The sequence below is a fragment of the Nyctereutes procyonoides genome, unplaced genomic scaffold (genome assembly GCF_905146905.1).
Source record: "Nyctereutes procyonoides isolate TBG_1078 unplaced genomic scaffold, NYPRO_anot_genome, whole genome shotgun sequence".
NCBI lineage: Eukaryota > Metazoa > Chordata > Mammalia > Carnivora > Canidae > Nyctereutes > Nyctereutes procyonoides.
In genome coordinates this window covers 43,444,746-43,457,509 of record NW_026575020.1, presented here as the reverse complement: position 1 = coordinate 43,457,509, position 12,764 = coordinate 43,444,746, and the positions used below count along the sequence as shown (strand labels likewise).

The following is a 12,764-nucleotide window of genomic DNA, read 5'->3' as shown; positions in this document are numbered from 1 at the left end:
CTGAGTTACAGTTACAGTAAGTGCCAAATCTACAGGTTTAACAGTGACATTGTGTAATTTTGGCCGCTGAGCTTCATTCTGACTCAGGGACGGCACATTTACCTCCTGAGGTGGTACCTCCTCCTCTGGTGGCTGAGCTGGGGTCTCCTGAGGGGTCGAAGGTTCTACTTCCTCAGATGCCTCTGTAGGTTGAGCTGAGGCTTCCTGTTGGACTTCAGGGGTACTTGAAGGTTCAGCTGGGGCCTCTTGTGGGCCTACAGAATTTCCAGCTTCCTTAAGGATCTCTGGAGGCTGAGATTGAGCATCCTGAAGAAGTGGAGGTGTTTCTGTCTCTTCAGGGGACTCTGGATGCTTGGCCTGGGCCTCCACCCCAAGCAGAAAAGGTTCAGGTTCTTCTAAAGTTGACTGGAGAGGTCCTGCAGGGGTCTCCTGCAGGAGTGAAGAAATTTCAAGCTCCTCAGGGAGCTTTGGGGGTTGATCTGGTCCCCCTGGGAAATCCATTGGTCGGTTTTCCTCAGGATATATGATATCCATACCAGAATCTGAATAATCGTCCTGCAGTTGTTCTAGGAGCTCTTTATTTGCAAATTGGTTTGGAGTTCTAAGAAGAACTTTGGCAAGCCTTCGATGCTGAACTAGATCTTTGTCCAGGTTTGGGGATGAAACAAGAAACTTTCTTTGGTTTAAACTCTGACTGTCCAGAGGTGGAATAAGTATTTCCAATGACTGGTGATCTTCTGGCTCATCTCCAGTTTTCATCTTATTTTTGAGTGGAGGAGGCAGAACTATGGCCTGATTCTCATCACCTAACCTTGGAACCACTTGTAAGAGCCTTTTGTGCAGGGTTGGCTTGTTATTCAGATACTGATCTGTCTCTGGGGGCAGCTCACCAATTGAATCCGTGCCCAGGAATGGAACCAAAGTCTCAGTCAACTGCTTAGGCGGGGCCGATATCTGGGCTGGAGCAGAGGACCTCAAGTTATTAAAGCCCCCCGGCCCTGCGGGGGGGGTAAGTGCCTGGAGCGATTCATGCAGGAGGTCAGAGGAGTGGGAAGACCTGGGTTCCGGGGATCTCCGAAGGCCGGAGGTCCGACGGGCCCACTCCGGAAGGGGAGCTGCCTGGCCCAACAACCACAATGGTTGCCAGGTAAAGAGAAGTATTAAAATGAAGAAGCAAAGCCGGGGCATCATACTCGGAGACTCTGGGGAGCAGAGACCCAAGCCAGTGGGGCGCTTGGTCTCACCAGAGAAACCGAAATGTTCAGGGAGCCCGGTGACGCCCCCATTGTTAGCAACTGCGCGCCCCTGCCCCGCCTACGTCCCACCCTTTATTTACGCCACCTTTATTAGCTTGGCACAGCTGGGGTGCGGCTGGGGCCTGAAGCCCCTCGTTCAAGCCTTTTCCCCAGAATCCCCAGGCCAAGCCTCCCTTCCCCTGCAAAGGCCACCACTACCTCCCGCCGAGCTACAGGGAAGGATTTGGGCTGCTGGAGTCTGCATGGACCCAGACTCCAGCCGCTCTGAGGTGTAAGGGTCGGGGTGTGGAGCAGTTTCCCAAGGAAGCAGAAGACCTGGCGTCCCGGGGGATTCAAAATGCTAGTCCAATTCTGGCGGACCGAACTTGTCCTCTTCAAAGCTTAAATCCGAGACACGTTCCTCCTCCACCCCCCCCACCCCCCACCCCGGCTATACTGCTTCTAAGAAAAGAGGCTGACGTGAAGAATAAGCACGGGGACAGTGGGGAGGGGAGCACACTTTACAGTTACTCTGAAATGCTGCCATTTCCTCTAAGTTCTCAATACGCATGTCTGATTTTTAATTCACTACTGTGTTAGGAGGAGGCTACCTACCACTGAATCAGTGATGGCTCCAAATTCCTGTGGGAGGGGCTTGGGGGCATGGGGGTAGGGGAGAGGTGAGCAATTCATTCTGGGTATGAGAGTCTGAAACCAAGGGACTAGCCCTCCGTTTACATTAGTATGGAAAACTTCCCCGTCCCACCTACACTCAACACACCTGTCAATCTAGAACAAGTAACCACCATTTCTCAGAGGTCTACCCCGTGTGCACGCATGGAGAAGGCACTTAAAATGTTGAGGTCAGCATGTTAAACTTTCTGGAAATACTGTAACTACCACCCCGTTTACTTCCTTCACTGTCCTTTCTATAATCTCTTTCTGTTTAGTACGTGTTTATGGTCTGGCACAAGCTCTGGAGAACGTAGGTTTTTGTTTTGTTTTGTTTTGTTTTTAAGGATTTATTTATTCAGAGAGACAGGCAGAGACACAGGCTGAGGGAGAAGCAGGCTCCATGCAGGGAGCCCTACACAGGACTCCATCCAGGGTCTCCAGGATCACACCCTGGGCTGCAGGCTGCACTAACCCGCTGCTCCACCAGGGCTGTTGGGAGAGAACGGATTTTATCCTATTCCCAGTGTCTAGCACATAGTAATGGTTTTAAATGGAACTAATTCCAAAACTGGTCTTATTTAGGAATGGATCTGTTGTTAGAGTCAGGTTTCTGAAATCTATAGCATCAATACTGAATCTCTTTCTCTCACATTTCACAGGAAGCTAGATATCTTAAAGTGTAAACTTGGATAAGTCTGAAATTTCCTTGACTGGCTTGATTTAAATTGAATTAGAAGAATTTTTGCACAAACAAAACGTCAAATACTTTTTCAGAAAGTAACCATCTTTTCTTTCTCTACTCTCTTCCCTTCAAAACAAATGTTGCAACTTCGGAGTTAGTTAAATAATCAGAATTCTAGCCCCAAATTAAGTTCTTAATGACTTGAAACACATTCTTTGCTCCTTTTATTTATTTTTTTTTAACATTCAATATATAGAACATTGTCATCTTATTTTAGAAATTACTTTGTCAACTTAATCCCTAATTTAGGGTCAGGGTTACAGAAAAGTTCTTCAACAAATATTTCATACAAGATGTCTATGTGATACTGATATCTGGGTAATATACCTTATTTGAAAGACAATTTTAAAAAAAATATATTTTATTTATTCATGAGAGCCACACAGAGCCCTGAGAGGAGCCTGATGTGGGACTCCATCTCAGGACCCTGGGATCAGGCCCCAAACCCAAGGCAGATGCTCAACCACTGAGTCACTCAGGTGTCCCAATGCACATAAAGGTTTTCAAATGCTGTAGCATTATCTCACTTAAGACCATAGTTACTCTGTTCCCAAGTCCCTGAGATTCTGTTTGAGGGGAGCTCTAAAAGGCTGTGTCCTCTTCTATGTCCACAACTCTAGGAGCACTCTGATGCAATTGGCTATCCAAATTTCAAATAAGGGGTCAGAGCCAAGGGCCAAGGCTTCAAGAAAAGCCCCAGAAATTCCCTGCACTCAAAAGCAGTTTCAGAGTTTCACATTTCCCAAAAGATGACAGAGCTAACTATAGTCTTCCAAATCCTGTCAGTTGCTTTAAATTATGGTTATAGTGGCTGTGGAACCCTTGAGCTTTAATAACCTGGTGCTTGAATTAAATCATGTAGCTCCTCTTGGGTTCTGGCATCTGTAATCTCTTCACAGGGTCTGTATTCCACAGCTATTTTATCACTTTCTGTAATAAAGTTAAAGAGGATCAATTCAGAGTTTTTCTTGTTCTAAAATGTGCTGTACTGGGTGTTATGCTATATAAAAAAATAAAAATAAAATTTGCTGTATAGAACCCATCATTAGACATTCTTTTGAAATTTAAAAGCAGAAAATAAAAGCATTTTCCTAGAAGTTTTCTCATCTCACACTTCTGTTTTTATAATAACTATTTTTTAAAGACTTTATTTGAGAGAGAGAGAGAGAGACAGCACATAAGCAGGGGGGAGGGGCAGAGGGAGAGATAAAAGCAGACTCCCCACTGAACAAGGGAGTCTGATTTTGGGGCTTGATTCCAGGACCCTGGGATCATGACCTGAACCAAAGGCAGACACTTAACTCACTGAGCCACCAAGGCACTCCTCCATCTCAGTTTTTAAAAAGATGTGTGTGTGTGTGTGTGTGTGTGTGTGTGTGAGAGAGAGAGAGAGAGAGAGAGAGAGAAGAGAGAGAGAGAGAGAATGTATGTGAGGGCACTGGTAGGGGGAGGGGCAGAAGGAGAGGGAGAGAATCCCAAGCAGATTCCCTGCTAAGTGTGGAACCCCCAATTCAGGGCTTGACCTAGGACCCTGAGATCATGACCTAAGCCAAAATCAGAGGTCCAATGTTGGACCCATCTAGCCACCCACAAGTCCCTCCATCCCATTTACTGATAAACCAATCACACTTTAAAAATCATTATGCTGCACCGTATGCTTGAATATCTGATAGCTCTATTCTCTCTCATTACCCTTCCTTTTTTTTATACTAAAGATTCCTGTATATCCTTAGATTTTTTTCCAGAATACATTTAAAAGCAGTTTGTCCAGATCTCCTCCCCAAAGCATATCTTCCCCCCCCACCAAAACATGTCTCTATTTACCTATAATGTATCTACCTACAAAGATACAGATAGATATGCAGATACAGACATAAATGTACGTATCTTCAAGAGATTTCTACATGTTACCTAATTCAACACCAATCTTGAGGCTGGATTAAGTATCTTTCTAAATCCGTGACCCTGTCTCTCCTAATAACTATTTTTAACGGTATAGTTCAGTGGCATTAAGTACATTCACATTGTTGTGCAACCATTTCCAGAACATTTTTCTTTTCATGTGCCCAAACTGAGATTCTGTATCCATTCGACAATAACTCCCCATCCCACCCACAGCCCAGCCCCTGGCAACCACCATTCTTCTATTCTGGAAGCCTTTTGAGATGATCACTTCCCTGCTGCTTTCAATCCAGCTGGAGTCCAGTTTTCCTCTCCTTGCAGATACAATATACAATACTTTGGAGAGGGGGCGGGCATGCATCTGAACACTTTATTGGCAGAAACGGGCCTATGTACCTTATAGGCAATAAAATTTCCCTTAAGGCAAACTAGAGCTACAAGACTTTTTAGCCTAAGGAGTTTTGAATGTGTATATGGATACCACAGCATATTAGGGCGAGGGTTGGCATATTAGGGCAAGGCCAACAACCCAGACGTTTAGTTTGGTTCTTAAAGGTTGTCAGAGTTGACAGCTAATGGAGATTCCATCTGATGACCACAGAAGTCAATCTACACTGGAAGAGCTGCCCAAGCTGGAAACCTGTGACCAATCCAGGGTCAGGGTCAACTCTTACAAGCAAACAAAGCTTCTAATACTTAGCTAAGATTTCTTAGGTTTTTTTTTAGATTTTATTTATTCACTCATGAGAGATTGAGAGAGAGAGAGAGAGAGAGAGAGAGAGAGAGAGAGAGAGGCAGCGACACAGGTAGAGGGAGAAGCAGGCGCCATTCAGGGAGCCCGACCTGGGACTGGATCTCAGGTCTCCAGGATCAGGCTCTGGGCAGAAGGTGGCGCCAAACCGCTGAGCCACCAGGGCTGCCCGGATTTCTAAGTCTTTAACACTCAAGGCTCTGAAGCAGGGGAGCAACTATTTGGGGACTCTCTACTAATTATAAAATTGGCAAAAAAAACAAAAAAAAAAAAACAAAAAAAGGGGGCTCCTGAGTAGCTTAGTCTGTTGAGTCTCTGATTCTTGATTTTGGCTCAGGTCATGATCTCAGGGTTGTGAGACTAAGCCCCACATTGGAGTCCATGCTGGACTTGGAGCCTGCTAAAGATTAGCTCTCTCTTCCTCTCCCTCTACTCCTCCCCTGCCTCCCTAAGAAAATAAATAAATAAATAAAATAATATTTAAAAAAATAAAATTTCCTTTGAGCACAGCCTGTAACATTCACAGCACTGTAGAACTCAATAGGGAATACAATCAACACTATTCAATAGGATGACCACTTTCAAGATTCACAAAAACATGGTTGATCATTACATCAGAATCATATTTACTCAATATGTCAGTGCCAGAAACAAAAACTGAAACCAAACTGATTCAAGAAACATAACCTAATAAATTCTCCAAGAGGAAAACAATAATGATAAGAAGTTGACATGTTTTGTCTGCTTACCATGTTCCAGGGATCGTTCTAACCTTTTTATATTCGTCATCTCGTTTACTCTTACAATATCCCTCATGATGTAAATTGAATTACCTTACTTTGCAGATAAAGAAATAGCAGCCTAGAGAGAATAAATACCTACAAATTTGACTATAAAACCTAAAATTGCATAAGAAATCTAGAGACAGAGATGGACAACAGATACCCAAAGCTTCTAATCACTATATCACTACTTTGTGTTATGGGCAAGCAATCAAGAAAGAAGATTGGGTCAAACACTTCCTATGAGGAGGCAAGTCACTGTATATCTATACACTGGGGACAAAAATATTTGCTGTCATTTGTCTCACACATACAACAAAGAACAAATTTGAGATTGCCGCTTTGGAAGCATTTGGTGAATAAAAGAATATGAAGTGTTTTCATCCAACCAACTTTTCAAAATGAGTTTATTTGCTCAAGGAACATGAAGTACTTTAAGGACAAAAAAAAAAAAAAGAACAATCAAGCAAGTCTTACCTAAAACCGCAACCAACAGTTTCTGGAATGCATCAGACATAGCCTTTTTTATAGGAAGCTTCTGGGTTGTTTTCCTTTTCATCAGAAATGATAATGGCCCTAAATCCAAACAAAACAAATGAACTTAAAATTTCTAGCTGAATGATAACTGATTTTTATTGTTGTATGTTTAAAAGGAAAGTGCATCCATGATTCTTAGATCATTATCTTAGCAACTAAGGGCAGGCATAACACAAGAGTTTGGTGGAATGGCTCTGCTGTAGGTGTATCCTGGAAGGGCACATTCTTACTGCCCTGATCTCTCCCAGAAGTTCCTGAAGTACCAGAAGGGAGATGCAAGCCAAAAAGGTGGCACAAATCTCACATCACAGATTTCAAATGGACAAGTTGAAACTCTACCTCTACAGACCCAATCTACTCTCCTGTGCATCAAGGGCTGGAATCACACAGTAAGAAACGTTTGGTGTTAGTGCACATGACCTGGTCTCTTCCTAAGCATCACCCACAGGAGCCTATTTGCTAACAGCCCTGTCCCTGCCTTAAAGCCCTAAGCCTAGGGACACCTGGGTGGCAAGGGGTTGAGTGTCTGCCTTCAGCCCAGGGCGTGATCCTGGGGTCCCCGGGATCTACTCCCACATTGGGCTCCTTGCATGAAGACTGCATCTCCCTCTGCCTATGTCTCTGCCCTCTGTGTGTGTGTGTGTCTCATGAATAAATAAATAAAATCTTCAAAAACAAACAAACAAACAACCCAGAGCTTAAGTGCTATGAACTCCGGGAAAAAAACAGTATCAATCGGAATACCTTTCCTAGGAATCTATATTTGTTTCTTTGCACAGCAGCCCTTTTATAGGAGGCAAAGGACTGAACATTTACACAAGAGTTTATTTAAATCTTTAGTTGATAATTTTGCTGGCATAATTGAAGGCTACAAGAGATCTGAATTTGAAGGACTGGGACTATTTTAGCACAAGGCAAATTCTTAACCAAAAATAGGAAAAATAGGGATCCCTGGGTGGCGCAGCGGTTTGGCGCCCGCCTTTGGCCCAGGGCGCGATCCTGGAGACCCGGGATCGAATCCCACGTCGGGCTCCCGGTGCATGGAGCCTGCTTCCCCTCTGCCTGTGTTTCTGCCTCTCTCTCTCTCTCTCTCTCTCTCTCTCTCTCTCTCTCCCTCTCTGTGTGTGTGTGATATCATAAATAAAAAAAAACAAAAATAGGAAAAATATTACTTCCCTCTTCCTAAACTTCTTGGCAGAAAGTCAGCTTTTGAATTTTAAAGCTAAAGGTTCTTTCAGGCATTGCCTATGATAAAAAACAAAAAAAACAAAACAAAACAAAAAAAAAAACCCTGTATTTTAGGGCAGAAAAACTCCACCCAGGGCTTTCCCAGCAAGGGAAAGGACTTGATGATAAGTCATCATCTGAAAAGATCTGAAAAGATGAGTTTTAGAAAGATTCCACCTCCACTCCACTCTACCTCCACTGTAAACAGACCTTCCTCCAGCTTATCCAAAGGCTCCTCGACCATGCCAACTCCAAGACTCTTACACTCATAGGATGGCAACACCACCTCTAATGCACAGAAGAATTTCAGGCTCTGCTTCTGAAGGGGTTCCGTGGTATCTTCATTTTCCCTTTCTTCAAGGTCAGAAAGATCCTGAAGCTGTTGGGATTTTCAATTAAAGGTCCTTCCTAGGATCTCAAGATGTCTTGTTATTAGAAATAAAAACTAAACTCCAGCAAACCTAGCTAACAGTTGAAGTATCCTATAGCTTCAAAATCAAGTAAGACTTGCAAATGAACTATTAGATATAGACAATTGTTTTTTATTCTACACCCTACAAATATTGGTGAAAATTATGGGCACCGCCACCCAAATCATTGAGAGTATTATTAATTTTAGGTGGCAGGCCAATGTTCAGGTCCTTCCACTTAGAGGACTCTCACATCTCCCCACTTCCAGTTCTCTCTTCTCTAATGTCCAAGACTTCGATGTTGAAGTGAGTCTGATTAGTCAAAGAAAATCTATAAAGTTTGCCTTGATGATCCTTTTTGATCATCCATTGAAACCAAATAATAATTTGCCAATTCTTGGCATTGGGAGCTCTTTAGGGCAAGGGCCTGATGTTGAACCGCTTTATGTTTGGTGCCAAGATGAACCTAAAGACAGGAGAGAGAGACCGAAAAAGATCACAACCTGCCACATAGGCTAGTTTTGTATACACCCGACAGTTATCAATACCTATTTCATGAACTGATTGTGAAGATTAAATAGGGAACAACATTGTAAGCAATGAGCTCATAGTAAGCCCTAAATGAATGTTATTTATCATTTTTAAGCTACAGTACTTTTCTGCATCATTTCTAGGGCCTCTGATTAATTGGATGATTTCCTTCACCTCTAGTGGTGAGAGTGACGATGAAAGCAAGGAAGCCCTCCAGAAGCAAATGATAGGGTTGTAGGTGAGCAAAGGAAGTAAATTGTTTCTGTTGTCCCATCCTGTAGCTCCTGTCTGAGAACACAACCTGAAGAGCAGACAAGATGGACCTAACATGGACAAAGGACCTTAATCTGCAACACTCCTCTCCCCAAGTTACTAACCTGTTAGAACAAGGAATATACATACTTCTATAAATTTAATAAGCAACGAAACAATTAGAGGTTATTTGCATTAAATAGCTCCTTTGAGAAGGCAAACGCCTCCAGTGTTAACTCTCTAAATAACTCACATTCTGCGGTGGATTTCTTACATCCACTAGTTTCATCTTAAATGCCTATGTCAACTTTAGGCAGGATGTAGTATATTAACATATTCATAAATATTTAAATAATGCAAATAAAGTCATAGCACTATTGTTTTTTAATTTTTTTAAGTTTTATTTATTCATGAGAGACACACAGAGAGAGGTAGAGACATAAGCAGAGGGAGAAGCAGGTTCCCTTGGGGAGCCCAATGCAGTACTGGATCCCACAACCCAAGGATCATGCCCTGAGCTCAACCACTGAGCCACCTAGGTGTCCCAGCACTATTAATTCTTTTTTTTTAAGATTATTTATTTATTTATTAGAGACACAGAGAGAGACAGAGACACAGAGAGGAGAAGCAGGCTCCATGCAGGGAGCTTCACGTGGGCGGTGCTAAACCACTAAGCCACCGGGGCTGCCCTATTAATTCTTCATTTTTTGTTCCTGCATCCTTCTCTATCACTAGTTTATAAGCTCCTTTAGTACTTGAAGGAACCATTTCTTATTCTTTTCTCATTCCTAGAACCAAATACATTCTGCTGTTGATTGAGCGAATGAATGAAAGAATGAATGATAAGAAAATGAAACTACTTTCTCTAGCTGAAGCTGCCTGCTGGGAAGGAGAAATGAAGAGAAACTTTTAAATGTTGAGAGCTGCAGGGGAGGCTAATAGTGAGGCATAGAGGAGCTGTTCTGGACAACAAGGAAGCTTCAGAAGGGCCCTGAGCCTCCAGTTGGAGAGATAGCTGTCACCTTGGATAAGCTTGCCAACCAATTTTCTTCATGCTACTGAAAAACGTTCTCAGGTGCCTTAGACCTTTCCTTGATTTATTTGATTTAAGACATTATTCTTTTTTCTGTATTTATAAAAGGCAAAAAACTACAACAAAAAGCCCAACCAGGAACTATGTGTAGTTGCCAAAGTATTAAAGAACACATAAGTAAACTGGATAACAATTTTGGAAAGCAGGAGTAATAACCCAAGGCTCTGTGTTAAATAAATAAAGAGATAAAGAGGGCGCCTGGATGGCTCAGATGGTTGGGCACCTGCCTTAGGCTCAGGTTGTGATCCCAGGGTCTTGGGATCAAGTCCTGCCTGCATCAGGCTCCCTCCTCAGCAGAGAGTCAGCTTCTCCCTCTCGTGGTCTCCTTCTCTTTCAAATGAATAAATAAAATTAAAAAAAATAAATTCACATAATAGTAAATATAAGCAACACTCTTCTTGTGAAGATTTCCCAAATTAAGAGGTAGCATAAAATGACACGGGATTCATTACTTTTTTAGAAAAGGGATTTTATTTATTTATTCGTGAGAGAGACAAAGAGAGAAAAACAGACACAAGCAGAGGGAGAAGCAGGCTCCATGCAGTGAGCCCGATGTGGGCCTCCAGGATCATGCCCTGGGCCAAGGCAGGCGCTAAACCGCTGAGCCACCCAAGGATCCCCGACAGGGGATTTAACATCAATTGGGGTTTGATCTCTCGCTTCCAGTTGTTGTCATGAACCCTAAGTAAAGCACTTAACTATACTGAGTTCGGGATCCCTGGGTGGCTCAGCGGTTTAGCGCCTGCCTTTGGCCCAGGGCGCGATCCTGGAGACCCGGATCAAATCCCACGTCGGGCTCCCAGTGCATGCAGCCTGCTTCTCCCTCTGCCTCTCTCTCTCTCTCTCTCTCTCTCTCTCTCTCTCTGTGTGTGTGTGTGTGTGTGTGTGTGTGAGACGATCATAAATTAAAAAAAAAAAAACTATCCTGAGTTCGAGTTTCTTCGTATAAGAAAAAGGAAAACAAGTGAAACAAAAACAGAAAACCAACACAGCCACCCAAGGAAACCAGAGGATCGCTGTAGCAATGCACCTGGAAGCATCCTGTAAATCAGGAGTGCTCCGTGAATGCCAGTCTGTTATCACAGAATTCAGCACTTTGTACCAGCGGAGTTAGGAATTTCCTACTTGGACCCACCTTCACTGGAGAATTCTGAAACAGATGCTTCTCGTGACATGCCTTTTGTGCTCTGTGAGCATCCCTTGCTGAATAAAACTTGACGGTGGCACAGCAGCCAGGGCGGGCCACTGCCGCGTTTGGGAAGACTCCTACGAATACAGAAGGCCGAACTGGGAGAATGCTGTGAACAGAGAGCGCTGCGGGTGGTCCCACACCAAATACGTACATGAAATCTCACGCCCAGAAACCAAAACTGCCCGTTCCCTCATATTCCCTAAACCCTCTGCACAGGCAGCCCGAGCACTTCTCACTTCACGAACAGGTTTTCCTCTGGAACCCTAAGATTCGAAAAGCATAGAAGGCAACAGGCGCTGGCTGTGGAGCGCTGCCCCTCAAAAATCTCTTGGGGCTGAGAGACCGCCGAGGTCCCCTCTGGAACCAGGGTGCCTCTCAGCGGAGACTACAAAGCGCCTGAGGGGCTAGGGCCAGTCTCCAGGGCTCCCGGGCACCGAGGGGGCGGCCTTCTCCCTCCCCCTCCATCCTGGCTCGGCTCGCGGGCAAGGCCTCGGCCGAGGGTCCGGAACTTAGCTCCCACACCAGCAAGGTTTTATCACTCTCGGTGGGAACCGCGAGAGACCGACTCCGCCACCCTCGCGTCACTGCTCGCAAGGTGCCCCCGCGCTTCTTCGAGAGAGGCCGGTCCCGGGGGGCGGGGCCGGCTCGGCGGGAGTGGGGGAGACCGCCCCCCCCCGCCCGCCCTGGCCCCCACTCTGGGCGGGTCTCTAACTCGACTTCCCCTCCCGCAGCGCCACCGCGCCAGAGTCCTAGAGTTTCCTTCCTCTCTTCCAGTGTATTTTTAGGGTAGAGTCCAAAGGGTGAGCTTCCAGGATCCCAGGGTGCGGTCATCTTTAGAGCAACTGGCTTCAGCGGCACCGCCAGAGAAGATTTAGAGTACTAAGCAGTTAGTAGTTCCCTACTGACCTTTAAACATTTAGATTTCCCTGGTCCTGGCTCAGTGGTTGGGGGGCTAGGGGGCGTGATCCCGGGATGCCAGGATCCGTCCCACCTCGGGCTCCCCTGGGGGAGCCTGCTTCTCCCTCTGCCTACCTCTCTGCCTCTCTCTGTGTGTCTCTCATGAATAAATAAATTCTTAAAATCTTTTTAAAAAAAATGTCCTGGGGTTTCTAAACAGTGGTTTTCAGACCGGAGCTGGTCATTGATGAAGTTTTCACCAGTCCTTGGCAAAACAAGAAAAGGACCATATAATCAGGGTTTATATATATATATATATATATATAAAATTCATTTTTATTTATAAACTAAATTTATATATATATATATAAAACAAACTCTATCCCATTATCCTAAAAATATGACCTTCATTTTTCATGCTAAAAAATTGTTTTATGAGGCGTTGCTGATAGAGGATAGTTTTTTATTTATTTATTTATTTATTTATTTTTAAAGATTTATTTATTTATTTATGATAGAGAGAGAGAGAGAGAGAGAG

The 12,764-nt window shown here is 44.1% G+C and overlaps 1 protein-coding gene and 1 pseudogene across 1 annotated transcript in view; both read right to left on the bottom strand.

The window, feature by feature from the left end:
- The window catches only part of LOC129500569 (leucine-rich repeat-containing protein 37A3-like), a 42,753-nt gene extending 40,947 nt beyond the window's left edge, over window positions 1-1,806 (bottom strand). Inside the window, exon 1 of the mRNA XM_055311183.1 lies at window positions 1,767-1,806. Within this exon, the coding sequence (XP_055167158.1) occupies window positions 1,767-1,806 (40 nt within the window). The remainder of the gene's footprint in view (window positions 1-1,766) is intronic.
- A 1,159-nt stretch (window positions 1,807-2,965) lies between these two features.
- On the bottom strand, window positions 2,966-12,160 carry LOC129500505 (RAD52 motif-containing protein 1-like; annotated as a pseudogene).
- Window positions 12,161-12,764: the final 604 nt, after the last annotated feature.